This window comes from Phascolarctos cinereus, unplaced genomic scaffold (genome assembly GCF_003287225.1).
Source record: "Phascolarctos cinereus isolate Bilbo 61053 unplaced genomic scaffold, phaCin_HiC Scaffold_9;HRSCAF=440, whole genome shotgun sequence".
In the NCBI taxonomy this organism is placed as follows: Eukaryota; Metazoa; Chordata; class Mammalia; order Diprotodontia; family Phascolarctidae; genus Phascolarctos; species Phascolarctos cinereus.
In genome coordinates, this window is record NW_027556402.1 from 117,018,945 (window position 1) to 117,046,658 (window position 27,714).

The 27,714-nt window shown below is 33.7% G+C and overlaps 1 protein-coding gene across 1 annotated transcript in view; it reads left to right on the forward strand.

Moving 5' to 3' along the window:
• CLGN (calmegin) overlaps positions 1-27,714 on the forward strand; it is a 72,822-nt gene that overhangs the window by 19,370 nt on the left and 25,738 nt on the right. The window contains 8 exon segments of the mRNA XM_020989860.2: positions 4,459-4,614; positions 6,411-6,484; positions 11,043-11,101; positions 15,173-15,314; positions 18,777-18,858; positions 20,447-20,606; positions 20,609-20,638; positions 25,985-26,174. Of these exon segments, the coding sequence (XP_020845519.1) occupies positions 4,468-4,614; positions 6,411-6,484; positions 11,043-11,101; positions 15,173-15,314; positions 18,777-18,858; positions 20,447-20,606; positions 20,609-20,638; positions 25,985-26,174 (884 nt within the window). The 5' untranslated portion in view covers positions 4,459-4,467.

Genomic DNA, 27,714 nt, shown 5'->3' on the forward strand with positions numbered 1-27,714 from the left:
AAAAAACAACTAAAGAACAAAATTTAAATCCCCAAAAATAGAAATCCTGAAAATTAAAGAAGAGATTAATAAAATTGACAGTGAAAAAGCCATTGAACTAGATGCTGGTTTTATGAAAAAAAAAATCAACATAGATAAATATTAATTTTATTTAAAAAAATGGTCTGGTATTACTGGTATCAAAAATTAAAAGGGTGAATGTACCACCAATGAAGATGAAATTAAAGCAATTATTGGTAGTTATTTTGCCCACTTACATGCCAGTAAAACTGAAAATCTAAGTGAAATTGATTAATATTCACAAAAATATTAACTCAGATTAACAGAGAAGAAATACAAATAATCCTATCTTAGAAAAAGGAATTGAACAGGCCATCAGTGAGCTTCCTAAGGAAAAAATTGATTTGCAAGTGAATTCTGCCAAACATTTAATGAACAATTAATTCCCTCCCAGTACTTTACAAACTATTTGAAAAAAAAAACAGATAAAAGAGTACTACCATATTCCTTTTATGACATAAATATGGTTTTGATATTTAAACCAGAGAGAGCAAAAACAGAGAAAGAAAACTATAGATCAATTTCCTTAATAATTATTGATGCAGAAATTTTAAATAAAATACTAGCAAGGAGATTACATCAACCTATAAAAAAGATCATATGCTGTGACCAGATAGGATTTATACTGATTGAACAACAGCTATGAACAGGCAGTTTTCAGAAGAAGAAATCAAAGCTATCTGTAGTCACATGAAAGCAAGTGCTTTAAACCACTGCTGATTAAAGAAATGCAAATTAAAAAGAACTCTGAGATACTATCTCATACCTGTCAGACTGGTTAACATGACAGAAAAGGAAAATGACAGGTACTCAAGGGGATGTGGAAAAAATTAGGACGTTGTGTACTGTTGGTGGAGTTGTGAACTAGTCCAACCTTTCTGGAGAACAATTTAGAACTATACCCAAAGGGATATAAAACAGCATACCCTTTGACCCAGAAATACTACTACTGTCTGTTTCCTAAAGAGATTAAGGAAAAGGGGAAAAGACCTATTTGCACAAAACTATTTATAGCAGCTCATTTTGTAGTGGCAAAGAAACAGAAACAGAGGGGATGCCTATCAGGGGAATGACTGAACAAGTTTTGGTATATGATTGTGATGTGCTGCTATTGTGCTGTAAGAATGATGAGCAGGATGGTCTCAGAAAAACCTGACAAGACATATATGACCTCTTGTAAAGTATTACATGAGCAGAACCAGCAGAACATCATTATAACAGCAACATTTTACAATGATCAGCTGTGAAAGATTTAGTACTCTGATCAAGACAATGATTTTCCAAGACAGTTCTAAAGAACTTATGATGAAAAATGCTATCCACCTCCATAGAAAAAACTGATGGAATCTGAATGCAGATTGGAGCATACTTTTTCTTTTACTTTTTTTTACTTTGTTTTCATTGTTTTCTCTTTCGCAACGTGGCTAATATAGAAATATGTTTTGCATGGCAACATGAATAATCAATATAAAATTGCTCACATCAAGGAGGGAAGAGGGATGGGAGGGAGACAATTTAGAACCCAAATTTTTTTAAAAATGATTGTTGGGGCAGCTAGGTGGCACAATGGATAGAGCACGGCCCTAGAGTCAGGAGGACCTGAATTCAAGTGTGGCCTCAGACACATAACACTAGCTGTGTGACCCTGGGCAAGTCGTGTAACCTCAATTGCCTTACACACACACACAAGAAGATTGTTTAAAATCCTTTTACATGTAATTAGGAAATATTTAGCAAAATAAATTTAAAAAAATTTTTAAGGCAGGAGTTACTAACAGCAGAGTCAATTATTCTAAAATACTAGATAGATAATAACAGTAGGAGGCCTCAGAATTGGCAGGGTAGAGACTAGACTGAAGGAATGGTTTGCTACCTTGTTAAATGACTATTCATTGCTTTGATTTAATTTGCATAGGTAAGTCATTTGACTCTCAACCAGGTGGTATTTTAACTGTGTTATCTGGTATTCTACCATTAGGAATTCTCTATTTGCCAACATTTATTTAAACTCACATTTGTATATAGGTCTGAAAAGGCAACATGCTCACTAAAATATAATGATTTTGAATATATGAAATTTAAAAATTTTGCACAAATAAAATTAGTGAAGGCAATTGGAAGGAAGAGCAGAATGGTAAAAAAAAATACTCCATCAAATATGATTGATAAAAATTTGGAGAACAGGTGATGAAACATATTTCCTTTTTAATGTCAGAGACATGGAAGACTATTGAGAATAATATATATTGATATTAGATAAAATCCATAGCATTTTTTGCTTACTTTTCTTATTCTGGAAGAATGGGAAATGATTGTAATGTGAAGAGAAAAATAATCAATAAAAATAATTTTTTAAAATGGCTTCATGCCTCTCACTAATATTCTAAAGGCCCATAAGTTTTGTTTATGGTTCTTTATCCCTAGTACCTAGCCTAGGTGCTTGATAAATTCCTTTTGAATTGAATCAAAGTTGGGAATTTTACTCAAGAAAAGTAGATATAACTTCCAAATTAGTCACTCCCTACATTGACTTATTACCATACCTGTTTTTAAAGCTAAGAATCAGAAAAGTACATTTTCCAACTTCTGCTTACAAATGATTATTTTTAACATCTCGTGAAATATTCTGGGTATTGAGGGGTTTATTTTTTTCCCCTCCATTAAAAAGAAATCAGGATTAGGAAGAACCAAGGTGTTCACTTTTTTTGGGGGGGGGTGTAGTCTCACATAGGTCCCTCATTCTAGACTTCATAATTTCATTTTTATATATGGGAAGTTCTTTAAGGGAATTATTAAAGAAAAAAAAATTTTATTATAGTGTTAGTAGAGGTGTATTTTTATCATAGTCTACTAACTCAGTGTGGATACTCTCTTCCATTGAAGTAGATTTTACGTGACCTAGTTATAGTCAGACTTATTGTTAGCCAGCAGTACTTTCTACACAGTGATTCTTGATTAAATTGCAGGGGGCATGTGCCTTTTAAAAGTAATGAAATGTATATGAATATTTTTAGATACATCTGCGTGACTCCTGGAGTTTTTAAAAAAAGCTTCTAAAAGGTGTGAAAATATATTGTGGTAGAAGTTTGAATCCTTTTCCTCTTCTGTATCTTAAAAATTTCAGCAATAACAAGGTAGAATAAGAATAGATTAAAGAAGTAGACTTATGAAAAAGTGATGGAGTAGGTTTTTCATGACCTTGTGTCTGGTTGTAGCCCATGAGATAAGACACTTAACTACTACATAGGTATCATCATCCATAATAAGAAAATAATACCTATCTGGGCTGCTGTCTCATAGAGTTGTTTTCAGGATCAAATGAGACATTGCATGTAAAAACACTTAGTAAAATGCCATATGTCATTACATATAATAGAATCTTATAAAACCTGGCATTTTACAGGTGAAGAAATTGAGATCCAAAGAAGTTAATATATTCTTTGTTATCACTATACTCATCTCTACTTCACTCAGTGAAGTAATGTAACTTATCTTATAGCATTTTAAAGTTTATAAACCACTTTTTTTCACAACCTGTGAGGTATGTCATGGGTGAGTTGTTCAAACAAATCACTGTGCTCTAATATGACTATATATATAGTCATGACATGGATGGTAGAGTAAAAAATGTTGAAGTTAAGTTTAGATGTACTTGGTCACTTTAGAGCTTTAAAAATTTATCCTTAAAAATTTAGTTATCGACAACTTGCAAACATTTACAGATGCACAACTTTTTGCACTAATAGCATTCTTTACCTGAACCTCATTGTTGCTGAATAGAATCTTTTTGGGGGCTGTCTTTCTAAATACAGTCATTTTTATCAATTGAAGGCCCATTTTTTACTAACAACTGACACATGTTGTTTTTAATTCACTAAAATGTCTTTATTCACCCAGATAACATTACTGACCCATCAGGAATATAATGACATGCATTTAAAAAAAATAAAGTGATAATGGCTTTTTCTTAATTTCTCTATGTGGACTCACCAGGCATGCATTACAAGATAGCTAGCTCTCTGAGGTCAAGAGTGAGTTCTGATTTCTTAAAAAAGAGCACAGAGGAAGCCTCTTTAACCCATTTCTGCAGTATGTTACTCTATGACAACTGAATTAACCAACCATTCTTTCTTACAGTCTTGTAGTTTAGACTTCATGAGACTGGGAAGCATTGTATTTTGGAAGAATGTGTGCACTGTAGACCCTGTTTTCTTAGAGGTTTAGAGTTGTACTTATTCATAGCATGATAATCAAATGTTTTCATACATGCTTTTGCTAATGGGCTGCCCTAAAATAAGGAGGGGTTGGAGTGGGGAAGATTGAGTCATTATTTGTAAAAACCGTAAAGGTAGCTTTATATGTTATAGTTACATTGGCAACTCGATCTTAATTTTACAGATAAGCAATATGCAATTCCAAGGCTTTGGGCTGTGTTTGAGTCTTCTGCTGCTCACCTTAGTGAAAGCAGAATTGCAGGATGAAGATGTTGAAATGGAGGATTTTGATGAAAGTTCAGAAGAAATTATGACGAATGAAGATAAACTTCCCCCAGAGGTAAGATTACTGTGCAATGAAATTTAATTATAAAATGTGCAGTTATCTTTTTTTTTTACCTTAACTCATATATGTGATTAATCCCTGAAGTTCTTACTAGATCTACAAGTCCATGATCTCTGAATGGACTTACTCATGTCAACATACTTATGACCAGGTTGTCTAGATTGTTAACCTATCAACAGGAATTGTTTTGTTCTCTTTTGTATATGGTACCTAGCAGGGTATTGCTTTTTTTTCAAGTGATTTGAAGAATGTTAATTTTTACAAAGAAAACATCAAAATAGGACCTTGTGACTAGGTTAAACAAATTACTTTGAGAATGGTTTTAAACTTTACTATTTCTAGGGCTTCTAAACTATAGAGTCCTCCTCCAACAAAAAAGAAAATGTTGTAATTTCTTATCTGTTGCAGAGAAAAAAAGCACTTTTCTTTCTCCAAGAAAAACATTTATCTAGTGAAAAATAAGGTGATGTTGAAATATGAACACTCATTAAAATTTGGTATGTGCTCAGGAGTAATACATAATTTGTATAAACTCATTGTTTCATGTTTGGATTTTATACTTGCAGAGAGATGCAAGTGTACACATTCTTGAGTGTTGTTGCCTCAGCTAAATTGTAAGCTCCCTGAAGGCATCTCTTTTGTTTTCCCATTGGGGCTCATGGTATATTTTGATTTTGTTTTCCTTGTTATTCCTCTCATTAAATACAGAATTTTAGAATCTACAGAAAGCCGGCGCACTTATTTATTATTGTCCAAGTAACTGGTTTAGTCACAGCTATTAAGTAATCCTCTAGAGCCATGGTGTGAAACTCAGCTAGAAACTGTACTTCAGGATCCCTCTGGGCAGTGTAGCATATTGACTTAGAAAACTACATATTAACATTAGGTTCTATTGTCTTCTTATTTATTTTGTTCAATATTTCCCAGTTGTATTTTAATCGGTTTTGAGCAACATTCAGAAGTATAGGCTGCATGCCTGGTGTTTGACACCTCTGCGTTAGAGAATTACACCAAAGAAACTGGTGACTGTCTGTGGTCCTGAATTACATATTCATGCATGAAGAAAGCTTTAGGCAGGAATTTTCTACCCATAGAGCCAGATTAAACCAGGCTGTCTTAATACATGCTTTTTTTTTTAAAGTGGAGAAGTCCAAAATGTCAGTAAGATGTAGAGTAAGAGAAAGCCGGTATATTCTTAGGAAAGGCCTACTAGAAAAAAAATCTTACTACTTTCAGTGTCATTCCTGTTTCCCATACCACTAAAATGACCCTCACAATTTTTTTTAGAAGAAAAAGAATCCTCCTAAGCAGATATATTTCAGTAAGCTAGGGGTAGACTGAATCATATACCATAGCTGTAATCATAATCCTGCTAATAAGCATGTAGAATCTTGCTTGTTCACTGATAATATCTTTCTCCTATGGGAACTGGAAATTTTTTCCACTCAAGTTACAGTGTTGCTTAATTAAGCTATAGTCTTTCCCTAAAATCTAAAGCTAGTCTCCTCATTGATAGGAAAAATAATATATCAACAAAATTACACAGTGCTTACATAGAGGAAGACCCAGAAGTTGAATGTTTCTAGCAATTATTTTCTTCAAGTTTCATCACTGTGAGTTGTCAGTTTTTTTGAGGCAATGGGGGTTAAGTGGCTTGCGCAGGGTCACACACTTAGTAAGTGTTTGAGGCCGGATTTGAACTCAGGTCCTCCTTACAAACTGCCCCATAAACATAAGTTCTTTTCAAAAGCTTTCTTTTTATTTAGACCTATGTGTAACATGTCTTTTAGGTTAAATACAAGACACCGCAACCTATAGGAGAAGTATATTTCACAGAAACCTTTGATAATGGAATACTGACTGGGTAAGTTTATAGCGAATTAGGAAAAGATATTTTACTTGATGGTTTTTTGCTGGGTTAAGTGATTTGGGTTATATGTCTGAGGTCAGATTTGAACTCAAGTCCTCCTGACTCCAGGGCCAGTACTCTATCCACTGCATCATCTAGTGGCCCCTTAATGTTTTAAATTAAGGGATTTTAGACCATTGAAAACTGCTTTTAATACAGACCTTTACAGAAATATAAACCTTTCAGGTACCTGACAAGTTTCTGTGAAATATAGTGACCCCTTCCCTTTTGTACTTCAGTCATATCTCCAGAGTCTCAACTAGCTGTAAATCTGTGATCTTTTTACCCCTTCTTTTAAGGTTTCTTCTGTTGTCTTCTTAGGGGAATAGGAATTGATAAACTAAATCACTCTTAGCTTTTTTTTCCAGGCTTATTAACCAAATGCTTCCTACCACTAGGGACAGTACAGTGGATAGGCCCTGGAGTCAGGAAGATGAGTCTTCCTGTGTTCAAATCCTGCCTCAGACACTTACTAGTTGTGTGACCCTGGGCAAGTCATTTAACCCTGTTTGCCTCACTTTCCTTGTCTGTAAAATGAGCTGTTAAACCAATGGCAAACTGTTCCAGTATCTTTGCCAAGAAAATCCCAAATCAGGGTCATGAAGAGTTGGACATCACTGAACTATGCCTCCTACTTGAAACCTTTCCTGATTTCTCTAGTTATTAATGATATCTTACTTATCTTTATAAATATCTGTCTCTCAACCTCCTTGTAAGCATCTTGAGGGCTGGGACTTTTTGTTTTATCTTTGTAGCCCTAACACCAAGCAGGGTGCCTTGTGCTTTGTAGATACTTCATAAAAAAATGTTGAATTGAATGTTAACTCATCTGTGATCTCATCTATGTAAGTGCTCAATAAGTGGAGAAAAGGCTTTTGATAAAAGTTAAGATTCATATATAGTAATAATCACTTAAAATATTTTAACTTATTTTTAAAAAGCAAGGACTAGAGGGATTTTTTTAGTTATCCTTACCTACAATGGACAAATACCAGATTTCGGATAAAAACAGGTAGAAAACAAAAGTGTCCACTCTAACTGCTCTGATTTGACATAGTACTAGAAATGCTCCAGTTGTAAGAGAGAGAAGACGGAGGAAATGCCCTAGGAAGTAAAGAAGACCAATTATATTGAATTATATAATTACTTATAAAATTCTTTAGCTTCAACAAAATATTGAAATGTAACATGAATTCAACAGAATTGCAGTATACATGGTAAATCTATATAACATTTACATTCTTACAGTTTCTTAATATAGACCATGTGAATATTCTAAAAAGAGAAACCTTTAAAAAAAACCACACACACAAACCATTAAATATCTTGATATTAACTATACATGCACATTACCTATAAAGGCCAGAAATAAAAGATTGAAGTGGAAGGAAACTCAGTATTCATGGATGGGTGGGATGAGTATAGCAAAAATGACAATAATCCCTAAATCATACTGTATTACAAGTAAGAAAAAAAATTATCATTGGGGTTCTGTATAGAACTTAATAAAATTATAGTAAAATATGTATGGAAAACAAGCTATTAGGAATATCGAAGTAATTACTTTGAAGGTAGGGAAAATTTCAAATGAAAGTGGACTAGCTCTTTCAGAATTTATTACATAAAAGCACTGTTCTTAAAATTATTTTTTATTGTGTAAAATATAGAAAAATAAGCCAGTGGGACAGAATAGCAATGTAGAAATAGAACCAAAAGCACATAAAAGATAAATATTTGATAAACTTATGGATAATAATAATATCTGCGGAAAAGGATACTTTATGTAAGGAATGTTGGAAAAACTTGTAATATGGAGTAAAATAAATGGAGATCTTTGTGTCACATACCACAATAAATTCCTAATGGATTATATATTAAATAATATATTAGGGAAAATGTAATATTGCCTTTATCTTAGTTTCATTTAACAGATATGTTTTTAAACTATTAAATGATAGTGAAAAAGTAGATTTTGTAATAAAATTATATTTACACCAAAACCCCCCACATAATCAAGATAAAAATATGAGATTGGGAAAATATTTGTAACAAATTAGACATACAAATGTAAATTGTCTAAAATGTTTTAAAATGCTGTAAATATTTTAGGTAAATAACCTAGCCATTAGATAAATGATAAAAGGATATGAAAAGGCAATTTACAAAGAAGAATGGATGTATGTGTTACGAACAGTCACTTGAAAAAATGAACAATTACTTAAAAAAATGTTCAGCCTTGCTAATCATTAAGGAAATGCATAATTTAAATAACTTTGAAGTGCCACTTTATACCCCCTTTACATCAGATTGGCAAAAGTAACATAAAAGGACAAAGCTCAATTAGTCATGGTATTTTGGAGAAATCAGTACAATCCTTCATTGTGGATGAAATTGCCAGTTGGCAGTATCTTTTTAAATAGTAAACACACTAATCACAAAAAATTCTTAACTTTTAACCCAATAATCCTATTATTGATGATATGCCCCAAAAAGAAAAAGAGACGTATCTTCAGTTAGAAAGTGACAATTGAAATCAAAGTAAATCAAGGCTCAAAGGTCTGCATTTATTAGTAAGGCTAGCAGTTATCCATAAAAGGGTTCTTTTTTCAATAAAAAAAAGTTCTATAACAAGCAAAAGAAAGACCCCAAATGAAAGCAGATAAATAATTTTTTTATAAACAAATGGAGGAGCATCCAAAAAGTAGAAGGCAGAAGCATCATAGATGGGAAAAACATGATTGGTTACAAAATCTTAAGCATCATGGGTGTGGGGGACAATGTGATTGGTGGTATCCACCTTCATGGCAAGTATCACAGTGATAACAGACCAGACTTTCTTGAAGGATAGCCAATGTTGCAGAGATAACAGACTAGACTCTCTGGCTGGTACCCACCTGCATCCTTCAAGGATAACAGATTTCCTTGACATGAATAGAACACTGATTAGCAGGAAAGCTGAACTTCTAAATTTAATTAACTTAGAGAAGAAAGATGAATTTTTGAACTTAACTCAGCATGATTTAGGTAGTATACAAAATGTCAGCAGTGATCCAGAACAAAATCAGTTACAAAAATGGAGACAATATAAATTTGATTTCCTCAGTAGAAAGAGATGTTTGTGCATGTATTTATATACATATGTAACAGCATTACTTATAATTGAGACCAAAAAATCTAAATGTCTTACATCTCTCATCTGACTTTTCTTGACTGACATACTACCACCATCCTAATTCAGACTTTGATTACTTCTCAGATGGGGCATTGTAATAAATGTGTTGTAATAAAGTCTCCCTCCTTTCTCTCCCTTCTCTAAGTCATACTCCACAAATTCCCCAAATAATCTTCCTAAGACACATATCAGATAATATTCCTCTTTGGCTTTCCTTCAGTTTTTGGCTCTAGCTTACTTTTCTAGATTTATTTTTTATTGCTCTCCTTCAGAGCCTCTACATTTCAGCCAAACTCAGCTACTCGTTCTTGAACTTGACTTCTCTCATCTGTGTTTAATTTGTACAACCTATATCCATGCCTGGAATGCACTCCCTTCTCAACATGGCTTTTCAGAATCTCTACCTTCTATTTAGGCTCAATTCAGAGGCTACCTCTTCTGTGAAATCTTTCCTAGTACTCCCAGTTGTCAGTGTTCTGTACAGTTCCTTAAGCACCGCTATACTTGGCACAACGTGTGGTACATAATAGTAGGCATGCTTGTTGGTTGAATCTAGGGACTGTGGAGTTTGCCTTTATCCCAAGTGCAAGAAAACAATTACTCACACAAAGTAGATGCTTTAATAAATATTTGTTGAATTGAGCAATTGTTAAAATGCTGAATAAATGTCATATAATGATATATGATATAATAATAATAGCTTAAATTTGTATAGTGCTTACTTACCATGTGCCAGTCACCTTGTAATTATAATCTCATTTGATCCTCAAAACAACCCTGGGAGGTAGGTGTTGTTATTATCACCATTTTACAGATGAAGAAATAGAAGCAAACAGAAGGTTAAGCTGGTATGTGTCTGAGGCTGGATTTGAACTCTGGTCTTCCTGACTTCAGGCCCAGTGCTAAGTAATGATATTAATAAATATCATGGAGAAAAAGGAATTTGGGAAAACTCATGTTAAATAATATGAAACAAAGTTGTGTCTAAAGATAATGACCAACTATAAAAAGAAAAATATACTTTAAAACATAAAGATGAATGACCAAAGGCTGAGATTCAGAGAAAGTATGTAAATAACTTGTCATTGATATATGTCTGAGAAATGTTTTAAATTTAAATAGTTGTAGGTGTTTCTTTGGTTTTATTTCAAGTTAAGTTCACAGTTACTTTTAGAAATAATAAATAATTTATAGTATTTTCAGTGTAAAGTGAACCTTATTAGGTTTTTTTTATATAAAATACAGTTTCTTTGGAATTTACTCATTTGTCTTTTTCTAAACTATCTGAAAAGCTGATGAATACATGTGCCATTCATTAAAAAAAATACTAATTGTTTACAGGTGGGTATTATCCAAAGCAAGGAAAGAAGATACTGATGAGAACATTGCTAAATATGATGGTAAACTCCTTAAATACATATATATTTAAGCCACATTTTGTGATCTGTTTAGTATATTTGACTCAATTACATTTTTGGTGGAATTTGCCAGTAGTCTTTAAAGAAACTTAAACAAAATTAATTTTAAGTTTTTGGAAGATACACTTGTATGATGTACACTTATCAGTGAAGGGGTAGCAGTGTGGCAGTAAAACCTGCCTTTGGAATAAAGAGACCAGGAATCAAACCCTGTCTCAGTCACTTTCAAGCTGTGCGACCTGGAGCAAGTTACTTACCTCTTTCATCTTCATTTTCACCCTCTATAAAACAGAAAAAAATCATGATGCTTATGTTGCATCTCTCATAGTGTACGTGGTGTGAAAAGAGCTCCATAAAGTATAGAAGTAGGTTATCAGGATTGTTATGTTTAAAATAGATCAGCATTAACTATTCATAGGAAGTGTAAAGACATTTGCCACTGCTCCAGGTAATTTAAAACTTAAGTCATCTAATTATTATTCACTTTGACATAGAGATTTAAGTTTTACAAGCTTTTCCCACAACAGTCTTATAAGGAGACTTATATATGAAAGCTTAATTGTAGAGCCAGGATTTGAACCCAGGCATCCATATTTTGATTCGAAACACCCTTGAATTGCTTTTGAGCAGCTCTTCTTTTAAGGTAAAACGCTGCTAGTACTTGATAAATCAGCCAGAAATCTTAGGGTAGCAATGTTGTATTTCAGGGAAAAGGAAGAACAAAGGGGGTAACCACTGGGAGGAGTCAGAAAAAAGTTAATTTGCTGTACGTTTTGTCATTAAATAAAAATTAGTGTGTTCTACCTTGTGGAGTAGAAACATCATGTAAAGGTTTTCGGTGATTTGAATTTCTGGCTACACGTAAGAACTTAGCAAATTTTAAAAATGTATATGTGTACATTAAAAGAACTATTATATGTTTACAAAACTTACATCCTTTTAAGGTCTCTGTATGAACATGTGACTCAGCAGAATAGGAGAGGAAAAGAATACAGTGGTCATCTTCAGTCTGTGGATTTATCTTCTAGCTCTCCCATTGATAGATTAGTATAACAGGCAGCAGGAGTACTTTGTCTTATGATACCTTAGTAATCTGCTTCTGTACTATTTCTTAGTTAAGTTATCAAACAAGACTCTTCATCCTTTTCTATTAGTGTCCTTTGCATAAAATAGAAACAAAAACACTAGTCTACAAACTTTAAAAAGTTATTAAAATAATAAAAATCTTCTCACCCCTTTACTTTTTCCTTTCCTGTTACCCATTTCAGAGCTTAAGAAGTTTTTGACATTCACATACTAGTAAGTGGCATTTTTTCCTGGCTCAGTACTATTAATCAAAACTCCAAGAATGAATTAGGGAACCCTCTGATTGCATCCAATCATATTTAAAGTTCAACTTTTATATATTAACATTTTTTCTCTTTGAATGACCAGCTATCTAAGGATTGAGGTAAAAGGTTATTCAAGGTTCCTATCTCATTTGTTTCTAGTTGCCACCAAAAGTGTATTAAATTATAATTGGAAATATAATACTGTTTTTGTTGTGACATCATTGAAGTTTTGTTTTGAAATATCATAATATTTTAAATTTAGCCATAAGCCAAGTTTTTATGAGTAACATTGAGAACCATTGGATTTACTAAATTAATGCCCTGTGAAATTCTGTATAATTAGTCTGGGAATAAGGTTTCCTGATCGGTTAAATATTTTGATCAATAGATAGTTAATATATACCATGGGGCAGGGAATCTTTCAGTCCAACGGCCAGAATTATTCCTCAATTTGATTTCGTTTTGCCCACTCAAAGTTTTCTAGAGTTGTATCTGTCTGATGCCTGTTTCCTAGTTGATAAATTCGATTTATTGCTTATGGTTTGTAAACTCAATATGATTTTAAAAATCTATAGCCACGCTATCCTAAAAGTCCACAAGATGGGGTGATTACTCAGTGAAAGAAGACTACTCTCTTAGTGATCACAGAAGACTTAAATTTAACATCCTGGTGGTAGAGGAAGAACTAAAGAAATTTGTTATGTAAAATTACTTAGTTTTTACTGTAATTACTCAGTTGAAAAAAAAGTGTTACCAAGTTCATATGTCAGTAAGAAAAAAAGGTGAAAGATTAAGCCAAAAAAGTCACCATGTAGCAGGCCTTGCAACTATTTTCAGACTTCTTAACTGCAGTCCCAAAGGGAAATCTAAAAGAATGATCAAGGCACTCAGTGATTTTAACGAAAAAGGCACTTGAGAAGTAACTCCTTACCCTATACTTTCCTAATTTCTTATCTCTATAAAAATATCAGAACGAATTGAATAGTCATGTATCATTTGTCCATAATGGCAACAATAAAAGGCAGTTTTCCTTTTTTAAAAATTTTTTATAAATTTATTTATTTTTAGTTTTCAACATCCACTTCCATAAGCTTTTGAGTTTTAAATTTTCTCCCGCTCCCTTACCTCCCCTCTCCCCAAGATGGCATGTAATCTGATATAGGTTCTACATATACATTCATAGTAAACATATTTTCACATTAGTCATGTTCTAAAGAAGAATTAATACCAATGAGAGGAACCATGAGAAAAAAGAAACAGGAAGAAAACAACAACAAAAGAGCATATAGTATGCTTCAATCCGCATTCAGACTCCATAGTTCTTTCCCCGGATGTAGATAGCATTTTTCATCATGAGTCTTTTGGAGTTGTCTTAGATCCTTGCGTTGCTGAGAAGAGCCAAGTCTGTGAAAATTAGTCATCGCACAGTGTGGCTGTTACTGTGTACAGTGTTCTGGTTCTGCTTACTTGAGTCAGTGTCAGTTCATATAAGTCTTTCCCGGTTTTTCTGAAGTCAGCCTATTCATCATTTCTTATAGCACAATAGTATTCCATTACATTCATATACCACAACTTGTTCAGCCATTCCCCAATTGATGGGCATCCTCTCAATTTCCAATTTTTGCCTCCATAGAAAGAGTTGCTATAAATATTTTTGTTACATGTGGGTCCTTTTCCCATTTTTATGATCTCCTTGGGATACAGCCCAAGAAGTAGTATTGGTGGGTCAAAGGGTGTGCACAGTTTTGTAACCCTTTGGGCATAGTTCCAAATTGCTCTCCAGAATGGATGGATTGGTTCGCAACTCCACCAACAATACATTAATGTTCCATTTTTCCACATCTTCTCCAACATTTTTCATTTTCTTGTTTTGTCATGTTAGTAAAAGGCAGTTTTTCCACAGGTGTTTTTCTATAGTACACCATTTCTTTGCTATCATAATTACTGAGAGATACAGAAAATATATAGCCCACTGGGTTTATTATTTTTTTTAAAAGGTATTTTATTTGGAATAGAGAAAAATACAGGCTTAAAAGCTCTTGGACAATGTTTATGAGAGAAGAGAATAATAACAATAGTGATAATAAAATTTTCAACATTTAGAGTATTGGAATCCTTGGATAAATAATGGACCAAGGCTCAAAAATATCAGGCTGTTAAAAATATACTTGTCTAATTGCCAAAGTTAAAAAGGCACTTAAAAATGCTGAGGGAGTAAAGAAAAGAGGGAAGACGTAAAAGGTCAAGTCCAAACTAGAGATTAGGCTAAACAAAAAAGAATCTGAGGATACTTTGTAAGAGATTACAGCTAATAAATAGTTAATTAGGTACAGCAAAAGGAGAATTAGGTACAGTAAAGGGAGGAAGCCAGCTAGAAAATCAGTGATACTGCTTGATGATCACGGTGCAGTGTGACTTGAAGACAATATATATTGAACATAATTTAATCCCCACATCCTACTACTTCAGATTTTGTAGGTCCCTACAGGTACCGTCAGTTAAAAACATGATAATCATTGCATGGAAATATTCAAAAATGCCACTTAAAAGAATATTTTGGTTGAATAAACCAGTTTTAATATAGTGAGTTGCCTTCTCAAAGCAAAAGATACTTGTATATTTTCTTGACTAACATAGATGTTATAATTATTAGTATATATATGTGCGCTTGATTTTTCTTCCATAAAATTTTTTTCATTGTCCTTTTTTTTTCCACTTTTAGGAAGATGGGAAATAGAAGATTTGAAAGAAAATAGAGTGCCTGGTGACAGAGGACTAGTTTTGAAATCACAAGCAAAGCATCATGCAATATCAGCTCAATTAGCAAAACCATTTATTTTTGCAGATAAACCTTTGATAGTTCAGTAAGTTTTGTGGCTGCTTTCTCAGAACTTCTAATTTTGTGAATTTGAAATACTTAATAGATATATTTAGATTTTAGGCAAGAGTACTAACTTTCCTTGGCAGACTTGCCTACCTTGTAGAAATTCACTATCCTATTGAGTGTGAAACCAGTTAGGTATGAAATAGCTGATGCATTAATTTGTTACACATTTAAATATGTTTAATTCTTTGTAACAAAGTAATGCAACCTAAATTTGCTGTATAAAAATTGCTATATAAAATTTGTTATTTGAAAATAACACTAAGTATATTGTGATATGTGTTTTCCTCACAACAGTCCTGTGAGGCAGATGTTATAAAGGATGTTATCCCCATTTTTATGGGCAAAGAAACTGAAGCTTAGTAGTTAAATGAAAAGTTCACACAACAAATTAGTGTCAGAGCACTTCTTGAACATGCTGATTCTAAATTCTAGGGCTCTCTCCACTCTCATGCTTTATTTTTGGTTAAAATGCTAGCTTAAGTTCTTGTGTTCTTAAGATAGTAGTCAAATTAAATGGTGACTTATTGTTTGCCAGTCAACTATTAGTGAAAATTTAAAGGCTGTATAAAAGAATTATTACCAAAAAAATAAAGCTACTTTAAATATTAGTCTTTTTAATTTAACTGAAACTTTTAGTGTCTTGATCAAAAATAAACAGTTATAGATAGAAATTTTTATTTTCATTTATGGACTTTAGCAGTTTGACAGAAATAAAAACATCAAGCAAACATTAAACTTTAAACTGTTTACAACACTACAGATTCTCTTCTGATCATTACTAATTTTGCATGTTTTTATACAGTTGTGACCCATCTATGTATGCATGTAAGTTCATTTTTAGGTAGGCTTTAAAAGAATACAGTTGTGAACTGAAAATAGTTTAGCTTATCAATAAGATTTTATCATCTTGAAAATTCAGTTTCTTTTCTCTCATCTTCTGTCTCAAGGTTACTCCTACCACCATATTTAGAATTTTATAGGCTTCTAGGAGTTATGCTTTTTACTACAAAATTTAAATAACAGAGTTGAAAGAAAAGCAACAAAAATTTGTGTTCATAGTTTTTTTTTCCAGTTCATCAGAGAAAAGCCAAGGGATGAAACAGTGAAATTAGTAGCATTCATAATTATCTTAACACAAATCAGTGCCTGAAAAGCGAGCAAATTCCTGCTAACAGTACTAGATGTAAAGATTGGAAAGTCATGGCTTAGAGAAGAGTTGATTTAAAGGAGATAGTGAATATTTGTTTTGTCTTTTCCATTGAGGAGATGATTAAGTCAAATGGGCTTAATTGGCTTCAAGACATTTTAATGTATATCAGAGGGTAGTAAGAGGTTATCTGTAAGAAAGCCATTGATTTATATACCAACTTTTTTTTTATTAATTTATTTTGAATTGTCAACAATCACTTCCATAAGCTTTTGAGTTTTAAATTTTTCTCCCCCTCCCTCCCGCTTCCCTCCCCAAGACAGTGCATAATCTGATATGGTTACATATTTTCACATTAATGATGTTGTAAGTAAGAATTAGAACCAACAGGAGGAAACAAAACACAATAGAAGAAAAAGAAATAGCAAATAGTATGCTTCGATCTGCATTCAAATTCCATAGTTCTTTCTTCTTTGTGTATAGCATTTTTTATCATGAGGCCTTTGGAGATGTCTTAGATCCTTGTATTACTGAGAAGGGTTAAGTTTATCATTATTAGTCATTGTATAACGTGGCTGTTAACTGCGTACAATGTTCTCCTGGTTCTGCTCACTTCACTCAGCATCAGTCCATACAAGTCTTTCCAGGTTTTTCTGAAGTCTACCTGCTCATCATTTCTTATATAGCACAATAGTATTCCATTACATTCATATACCACAACTTGTTCAGTCATTCCCTAGTTGATGGGCATCCTCTCAATTTCCAATTCTTTACCACCACAAAAAGAGCTGCTATAAGTATTTTTGTACGTGTGGGTTCTACCAACTTTTCTTTAAAGAAATTATTATTGCACAGATATTTTAACTTAAACCTAATCATTTTAAAGGCTATTTTCAATCCAATCTTATGTTAATCTATGTGCTGCCAGGAGTGGGGAACCTGTGGCCTCAAGGCTACATGAGTCCTCCTGTTCCTCATCCGTTAGACACTAGCATGTACAAAAATGAAACAAAATTCCTGCCTTCCAGTAACTCACATTTGAGTGGAAGAATGTAACATGTAATCATATAAAATAGAGTAATGATTACTTGAGGGGGAAGAGAGCGCAATTAGTGGGCTCAAGAAAGGCCTTCTGTAGTAGGGGGCATATAAAGTAAGCCTTGAAGGACACTGGCGTGTCCTAAGTGGTGAAGGTAAACATGCATGACACCCTTTGTGAAAGCACAGAGAAAGGAGATAGAGTGCTAACTTTGACGAAGCTCCAATAGGCCGGTCGAGCTCAAAGAAGTAAAGGGGAAGAATGTATAGTAAACTCGCAAAGCTAAGCTGAAGCCAGATTGTGAAGGTCTTTAATGCTGAGCTGGGGATGGGGAAGAGTGGCAGACTGAAGATTCCTGTTAGGGAAATAACATGGTCAGATTATTTTACCCATGTTGCTAGGAACTTCATTTAGATGCTGCTCTTCTGACTATGGCTTGTTTTTGCTTTGTTGTTTTACACTAATTTTTCAGTCGTGTCAGACTCTCCGTGACTGTATTTGGGATTTTCTTGACAAAGATATAGGAGGGATTTGCCATGTTCTTCTCCACCTCATTTTAGAGATGAGGAAAATGAGGCAAGCAGGGTTAAGTGACTTGCCTAAGGACATATTTACTTTTTTAATCAGGAAGGAGCATAACTAGCAGAGGCACACACAGTAGCAGAAGATTCATGAGAAGAATCTCGTTCTAATTTATGCTTTGCCCTAAGTCTGGGTATGTAAAGATTGTGAAACACACTCAAAAAGGTTACTATTCATAGAAGTGTTTAACTGAATAATCATCTACTGTAGGTTTAGGTTAACTGGAAGACAGGTAATCTGGATGATCTGAGTTCTGGAGATTGCAGTAAATATTTTGTTACTGAGATGAAAAGCAGACTATCATGAGGAAAACAAGTCTGTGGTCCTGTCTCTTTTGGAGTATGAATTTGAGTTACATGGATATTTGAAGTTCTGTCTTGAAGCTTTATTGGAGCATATTGCGGGCATACGGCATTGTCTCAATCAAAACTTTATATTTTTCAGCTGCTCTTGAAGATTCTCCTGTGTTGTGTATGAGAGAGAATTGACAACTTTTGTTTTGTATTTCACGGCCTCAAATTGTATTTTGGCAGGAAGGTCATTTGCTGTAGAGATTGTAGGAGTTACATTGAGGTCACTTACCTGACATGTAGGGTGCTTTTCTTGACTTCATATTGATAAATAGGAATAAAGTGACCATTTTAATGATTTCTTCTTTTTCACTTACGCAGATACGAAGTAAATTTTCAGAATGGTATGGATTGTGGCGGTGCATACATTAAGCTTCTAACAGACAATGATTATTTGAATCTGGTATGATCTTTTAATATTTTATTTTATTGAATTGATACACATTTTTAAAGACTTTATTTGGTAAACTATGAACAAATGTTAAAATTAGGGGTAATTGAAATAACTTCTGAAACGTATTTAAAAAATCTAATAAGACTTTCTAAAACTCAACATAACTAAAAGCTTTTGTTCTTTTGTTAGTTATGTTACTTGCTAGTAACAACTTTATTAAAATTTTACTGTAATTGTAAATTATAACACATGATTAAAAATACTATAGGTAGGAGTAAAATAAATTTACATATAATTTCAAAATAAGATTCACAGGTTCAGAAAAAATAATATAACACAAGTTACATTGAAGCATTCTGTTTATATTGTTAAGAGAAAGGTTACAGAGGGAACCCAGAAAAGAAGTAGAAAATTGTAACTGGAAAACGCTTTGATTAAACAGTCTATAAAGGAGTTTTATTCAGTCTGTTTGAGAGGAGGGATAATTTATCGTAACATATAGTTTGGTAGAATTTCTGTAGTAGAGTTTCTTAACCTGGGCTCTATAAGCTTGTTTTAAAATACTTTTTATAACTGTTTCAGTATTTTATGCATTTGAAAAAACATTATTCTGAGAATGGGTCCATAGTTTGATTAACTTCACTGTGGAGGAGCACAGGGCAACTCTATGACACAAACGAGGTAAAGAAGCCTAGCTCTGTGGAATGTGGCTTAATACGATGTATCAAATAGGAGTTCTGGAGCAACAGTTTGTAGTAGCATTCCTGATTGGTCAGGGTCACTTGAAGATACAATCCCAGTGGGAGGGGAAATGATTAGGAATAGGAAGCTAGTGTGTGTGGTTTCTTTGGTCCTTCTGTGCCTGTTGGAGTAAAATTTTTGCTGCTTTTTCCCTTTTGTGTGTTAAAAGAAAAATGAAATTAATTCTTTAGGTATAAAATTATTCTCTTCCATAGAAACTTTAATATATCACATTATTAATATAATTTTCATATTTAAGTACTTTAAGTCTTATGATAAGCGGCATTCCATAGCTGATAGCTGACCTTTGAGTCAGGAAGATCCAAGGTTAAAGTCCCCTTACGCATACTAGGCAAGTCATTTCACCTTTCAATGTCCCAACTATAGGTTGGGGACCAGGTGCCCATCTGTATTGGTAGAGGGATTCCCTTACAGAGTTTCCTACACCAGTGAAATCACAGGTTCAGTTTTTTTAAAAAAGCCAGATTATGTGAAATGGAGCATATAAAAATGTTGGCTGATACATGGTAACTTCAGATTCTTCCTCAGTGTCTCCAGATTACAGAGGTAGCATAGGATAGACATTTATAAAATGTCATTGTTATGTCTTGTAATTCAGTGCTCTTTCTGTTGCTGCCTCCTATATTAAAATTGTTTCAATTTAGTCTATTAGTTTTCAGAAAATTACTCTTTTCAAGTAATTTTTCATGTATTGAGAATAATTTTCTTATACAGAATATATCTTAAGGGATGAACTTTGTATAGATTGAGTAGAGAATAGGAGTTCATTAAATATTTTTTAATCCCATATCTAATATTAAGACATCTCTCCCCTCTCCCCTCTCTCCTTCTGCAGGAAAATTTCTTTGATAAAACACCCTATACCATTATGTTTGGACCAGATAAGTGTGGAGAAGAGCATAAACTTCATTTTATTTTTAGATATAAACATCCTAAAACTGAAGTTTTTGAAGAGAAGCATGCGAAAATTCCAGATGTAGACTTGAAAAAATTTTTTCTGATAAGAAGACACATCTCTATACACTTGGTATGTCCTTTTAATATCATTTAAACTAATCAATTAATAGACCAGGTTAGAAGGGGCAGCTAGGTAGTGCAGTGAGTAGAGCACTGGCCCTGGATTCAGGAGGACTTGAGTTCAAATGTGGCCTCAGACATGTAACACTTACTAGCTGTGTGACCCGGGGCAAGTCACTTAACACCATTGCCTACCCCCCCCAAAAAAAAAAGAACAGGTTAGAAATGGAACTGTTTTGCCAAATATTTAAATCAGATTTTTATTATCTGTCAAAACTGTGCTTTTTGTATCCTCTTACATTGTTCTGAAGTTGATTATGGCTACTGAGAGTTACAAAAAAAGATTATTCTTAAAACTTTTTTATTCAGAATTGTTTTGAGAAAACAAAACTAGTTCTGTGTTAAGAATATTATAGGATTTATTTAGTAAATTCCTATCACTTTTTACGCAGGAGAATACTAGTATAACCATTGGCTGAATATTGTTTTTATATTATGCCTTCTTGTTTTGCTATTGGTAATTTTAAGTTAAATTTAGGGCCTAAAGCTATTTTCAGAACCTAAGTTGTAGTAGGAAGGAAAGTGTTTTCTAACAGATAATTATTAGTTATACTTTTCTTCAAGAGGGAATGGAAATATAGCATTACTGAATACTTTTGTTGCTATTGAAGAGATGCCATGAATCTAAATCTATGTTGAGTGTGTATATGTGTGTGTATGTATATATGTATATAAACATGATGACATAAATTTCCTTATTCTGACTATCCTTCAGATATCTTATAGGAAATGACTAGGTTGAGATAGTAACTCCCTTTGTCAGTTTTATGTTGTTTGTGTAAGAGGATACAAATATATTTAAACTACTAAAAGCTTAAAACCTGCACTAAGACTTTTGGGATGCTGTTTTTATTATATAGTTTAGTATTTAGTTTAACCACCAGGAGGCATTGCTGGTCGGGTGTCTGACCCTTTTCATTGATGAGTTCCTCTCTTTCTATGTACGGCAACTCATTTCTTTAAGATTTTGGTGTATATGTGGATTTATTTAATTAGACGTGTCTCATAGTACATTCTCCCCATTAAAAACCAATACCATATATGAATGTAATGGAATACTGTTGTGCTATAAGAAATGATGAACAAGCTGACTTCAGAAAAACCTGGAAAGACTTATATGGTCTGATGCTGAGTGAAGTGAGCAAAAACAAGAGGACTTTGTACACAATAACAGCCATGTTGTGCGATGACTAATATTGTTCAACTGAACCCTTCTCAGCATTACAAGGATCTAAGACATCTCCAGAGGCCTCGGGATGGAAAATGCTGTCCACATCCAAAGAAAGAACTATGGAAGTTGAATCGCTATCACTTATTTTTACCTTCTGTTGAGTTTTGTTTCCTCTTTCTGATGGTTCCTCCTATTGGTTTTAATTTTTACTCACAACTTCACTCACATGAAAATATGTTTAATGGGAATGTAAATGTAAAGCCTATATCAGATTGTGTGCCGTCTTGGGGAGGGTCGGGGGGAGGAAGGGAGAGAAAAATTTTCAACTCAAAAGCATATGGAAGTGATTGTTGATAAATCAAAATACATTAATAAAATTATAGTCTTTAAAAAAAAAAGCAATACCATTGGGGCTGCTAGGTGCCCTGGGGTCAGAAGGACCTGAGTTCAAATCTAGCCTGAGACACATGATACTAGCTGTTTGACCCTGGGCAAGTCACTTAACCTCAATTGCCTTCCCCCCCCAAAAAAAGCAATACCATCTTTCTTTCCCTGCTTTAAAAAAAATGCAATTAATTACCCTTCATGGTTTTAACTACATACAATTGTTTACTCATAATCATTGATGAGAAAAGAATAAAAATCTTATATGTTAAAATAACGACCATGTAGACCATATATCAATATGTGATTCCTTGTAGATCAGCCCTTTTAGTAGAAAGTATGTTTTTAAACTCTAAGAAACAAAGTTTGGGTCCCTGTCCTTAACCTGCTTCCACAAGGGGAGCTAGGAGGTATATTTTTCTACTCAAGGCCAGTTTTCTTGGAGAATTGGTGTTCAGTCATTTGGAGGGGACTCATAACATAGGATATTTTGATTGGTGGTCTCTGTTTTCTTCAAAGGCAGCCACCCACAATCTGATTTATACATACCTCTAGCTTGTTCTTTTTCTGCCAGCTGCCAGCTTTGCTTAGGTACCACCTTCATCATCTTCTATCTAGGGGCTTAGTCTCATCACATAAAAATATCTTCTGGGCCTTCATGCTCACAGCTTCCTTCTTACCTGTGGCCATTTTGTCTCTGTCTCCCTTTCTGTTCTTAACCAAATTCACCTGCTGGTGATTGCCAAGGTCATTTTTGCACCAAGCCAATTTTGACTCCTCTCTTTTGGATCTTTCCTTATCATCTTGGTAGTTGAAGCCTTATGGGAATGCTTACCTTTTACTTTCTTCTAAGCTTTATGTATGGGACAAACAAGAGACATGGAGTTTATCAACTGGGGGAAAAGGGTAGAAGTGTAGACCTTCCTCTGTATTTGGTAATAATAACTTGGCTCTTTTATTTTTTTAAGGTAATAGTCTTCACTATGTTCTGTCTTAAAATAGATGTTTGTTTTACCTTTCTTGCCCCTTTCTTTGCATTTGAAATCCTTAGGTTCTTTCTTTCAAATATAGGAAACAACCCTGAAAAAAGAACCTAGATGAATGATATTAAAGGTATTAGGGATTTAAATGCAACACCATTCTCAGAGCAGAAAGGATGATGGTGGTTTATACCTTTCCTTTTTTTCTGGGGGTGGGTAAGGCAGTTGGGGTTAAGTGACTTGCCCAAGGTCATACAGCTAGTAAGTGTCAAGTGTCTGACGCCAGATTTGAACTCAGGTCCTCCTGACTCCAAGGCTAGAGCTCTATCCACTGCGCCACTTAGCTGCCCTTGGGGTTTTTTTGTTTGTTTTGTTTTTTAAGAGTTTTGTGGTGAGTTATATGAAAATAACATCTTTAGGGTAGGATGTATACTTTTACATATCATATAGTAATGAAACTTTTTTCTGACTATGCATATTCTCTCACATTGTCTTTTTTGTGGTGGGAAGGTGTGCTGGCTGGTGTTAGGTAGTAGTCTTTAGCCATGGGTTTGTTCAGTATTCTTAAAATAGGGTCAGTGAATTTTTTTTAATATAATATTTTGATCCCTATATTCTAAGAGAATTGGTTTCTGTTGTAATCTTGTATATTTTATATATTTTAAAAAATTATGAGAAGGGGTTATAGGTTTTACTAAACTGTCAAAAGGGTCCAACACATGGCGCGCGCACACACACACACACACACACACACACACACATCAACTCTTGGATTTGAGAGAAATTAACTAGCTATGCAGGACACCCTTGCCTGTCTGATTAAGCACCATACTCTAAAAACAGATATTAAGTATATTGCAGTAGAGAAATAGTAATGCCTAGTACTTTGATCCCTAGATGAAAGTTTGCTTCTAAATCTATCCCATATACTGATTTGCTGAGTAGACCTAGGCAACATTTAATCCTTTAAAACTGAATTTTATTGGTAACTTATTTTATATTACTTGTTTTCTATTGTGTTCATCTTCCCAGCCCTCCCAGAGAACAACCTCTTATAAATAAAAATAAGAAAAAATCAGCAAAATTAATATGTTTAAGAAGACTTATTACATATAGTATTTCATACCCATGGCCCCCCACCTGTGCAAAAAAGCAGGGACAGAGAGAGAGAGAGAAAGGTATAGAGGTATCTAATCATAGCTCTTCTTTGGATTTCAAAGTATTTAATTTTGATGATTGTTATTGTCATTTGCATTGTAGCAATTGTATATTATTTTCTTGGTGCTGCTTAGTTCACTTTGCATCAGTTCACATCAGTCTTTGCATACTTTTTTATATTCACCATATTTATGATTTCTTATGACAGCAGTATTCTGTTATAGTGAGGTACCATAATTTGCATAGCCATTCCTCAACTGATGATTATCTGCTTTGTTTCTAGTTCTTCTACAACAAAAAGTTCTTTTTCATCATTGACTTTCTCGTGCAATGGAATCCCTGAGTCAAAGGGTGTGGACATTTAGTTATTTTGTTGCATTGCTTTCCAGAATGGTTGAACCAACAATGCATTGTCTGTCTCTGCCCCTGCAGTATTGGCTTTTGTCATTTTTGCTTATTTGCTGAGTATTAGGTAAAATCTTGGAGTTATTTTGATTTACATTTCCGTTATTATTTGTGATTTGAAGAATTTTTTCATGTGGTTGTTAATAATTTGTAATTCTTTCTTTGAGTACCATGTTTTCATATGTTTTGACCACTTACCTATTGGGGAAATGAGTTTTGACCTTCTATTCTGTTAGTTCTCTGTATATCTTGCCCTTATCAGAGATAGTCATACCAAGTTAAGTTTTTTTCCCCAGCTAACTGCTTCCCTTCTTATTCTACTTGTATTAATTTTATTCATGCAAAAGCTTTTCAATTGCAGCTTACATTTAATTTGGATAATTTGGTATTACTGTGAAAATAACCACAAGTGATTTTTTTTTTGAGGCAGCTGGGATTAAGTGACTTGTGCAGAATCACACAGCTAGTAAGTAGGCCAGATTTGAACTTGGGTCCTCCTGACTCCAGTGCTCTATCCACTGTGCTACCTAACTGCCCTACAACAAATGATTATAAAGTATTGGACAAGTGTTACATTTTTTAAAACATGTTTTAAAATGATACCTAAATGACAGGTTGTTATTCTGGTCTACCCTATGTACATTTTTTTCATTATTGGTTCACAGTTCAGTGGTCTACAATAGTCACCAGCCTAGGGTACTGTATACTTGTCTAGAGTATGGAGATTATCTGGTAATAACTACTTCCCATTGAAATGAATTTTTTTACTTGCATGTGAATGGTAACCTTGAAGGTTCTATTTCCTTTCACTGTGATTAGAGAGTACAAGAACATTTACTGAGAAAGCTAAAATGGCATGGGGACTGAATAAGTTCGGTAACCTGGTCTAGAACATATTGTGAGCTTGATTTTGCCTGTCTGCATGCTGCTGTTGCTATTCTCCAAGAGGGTATCACGAATTTGAATTCCAAATCATTGTGATTCCCTTTCTTCAAAATACCAGTGACTCAGCTACTTCTAGCTGGGAGAGAGCCAAATGTGTAGTGAGTTGTATGCATTTGTTATTTCAATTGCATTTTTACCTAACCATTACCAAATTATAACTTTTTCCATTTGGCTTGCAATCAGTTTTCCTTTAAAAGATTGTCATTATAATGTTGCCAAACAAACTAACATATGTGTTTAAATTGGACTTTAGTGATGAACCCAGATAACACGTTTGAAATGTATATTGACCAAGTGGTTGTAAACCAGGGAAGTCTTTTAGAGGATGTGGAGCCTCCAGTCAACCCTCCTAAAGAAATTGAAGATCCTAATGACAAAAAACCCGATGATTGGGATGATAGACTAGAAATCCCTGATAATACTTCCGTTAAACCGGAAGATTGGTAAGTAAGGTACTGTTTTTTAAAATGCAGTTACAGTTGCATTTGTAACTTGCATGTATTAGGTACACAATAAATAATTACTAAATCAGTGAATCACTGAATGAGATGTTGTACGTTTTTGAATTTTCTACCTTTATGAATTTTATATCACTTTTAAACACCAAACGTTTTTTTTTAAAGAAACCATTGTAATGAAAATGTTCCTATGCATTTCCCTCCCTTCTTAAAATGGAATATGATGAACATTATTTAAACGTGGCATTATGTCTCAGAATCGTCATTATGGTTTTAATATAAATCCCCACAAGAACTACTGCAGTGTTTGGAGCTAACTGTGGAACAGCTAGTTTCTAAGCAGCCCTTATTAAATTGGCTTTCTGATGTATTGTGAAAAGTCATCCGATAGCTGTTTTGTACCTAAGGACCCTCAGGGGAAGAGCTATTACGTAATAATTTATACTTTTGAGTTAAGTCCCTAAAACAAAATCATGATATATAAGGTAATAATGTCCTTGCACTGTGCATTTTTCAAGCATCTAGAGGAGTATTAGTTTGACCTTTGTGTTCTAGTGGGTGCTTGGTGACATGATAAATTTCATTTCCAAAAAGTGGGGGGCTTTTATTATCCCATTTCTTCAAACAGTAAAACACTAAGTATTACATTCCTCCTTTACCATTCTCAATCCTATGTAGGTAAAACTTCTCAGTCTGTAGTTGCAAAATAATATAAAATGGAAATGGTGAGCATTTGTCAGGAATTTAGATGCAAAATTATCGAGTATGTAGATAAGGAAAAGAAATACTTTCCAAACTTGAGTTAAACACTTAGCGTTTGCCTGAGTTATGTTGAAATTCATGTTGTTGTTTTTTTAAAGTGTGCTACAATTAGTTAAAATCCAATTTGCCTCTAGTTTCCCAAACTGGAGACACACTGTTTTTACAGAGTTGGCAATAGAGAGTACTGGGGTTCAGTTGATACAGCAATTAACTGTGAGTCATTCAAAAGAACAATGCTGTGTTAAAACTGAAGAATTTAGAGAAGAGTAGTACAATCTATTTATTTTATCAAGGGAATTGAGACCCAAGGAAGTCCAATAAGTTGTTATGGAATAAAACCTAAATCTCCTGATTTTTAGCCCTAGACTTATTCAGCTACACCATGTTGTCACTTGTTTTAAGTTTGGGGATTGCATCAAGGGAATACTTATTTCAAATACATGGGGTACAAGTAAAGTGTTTTCCACATAGCAAGAACAACCTACTGCTTTTTTATAAAGAAAAATAAGGGGGAAACACTGTAAATATACCAATACAAAGAAGTAGGAGTTAAAAAAATTAAGAGAATTATGTATACATACCAGTTTTACTTTCATATGTTATATCAACTATTTTGTGAGTATCAGATTTACTTTACCTAGGGAGCAGAGTGGTATTTTATCAAAGTAGTTATGATCTTTTGAAGTTTTGGTCATCCTAATGGTATCTTTTCCAAAATGATCAATCAAGAAGGATAATATTGACCATTGTAGACTGTTGTAAA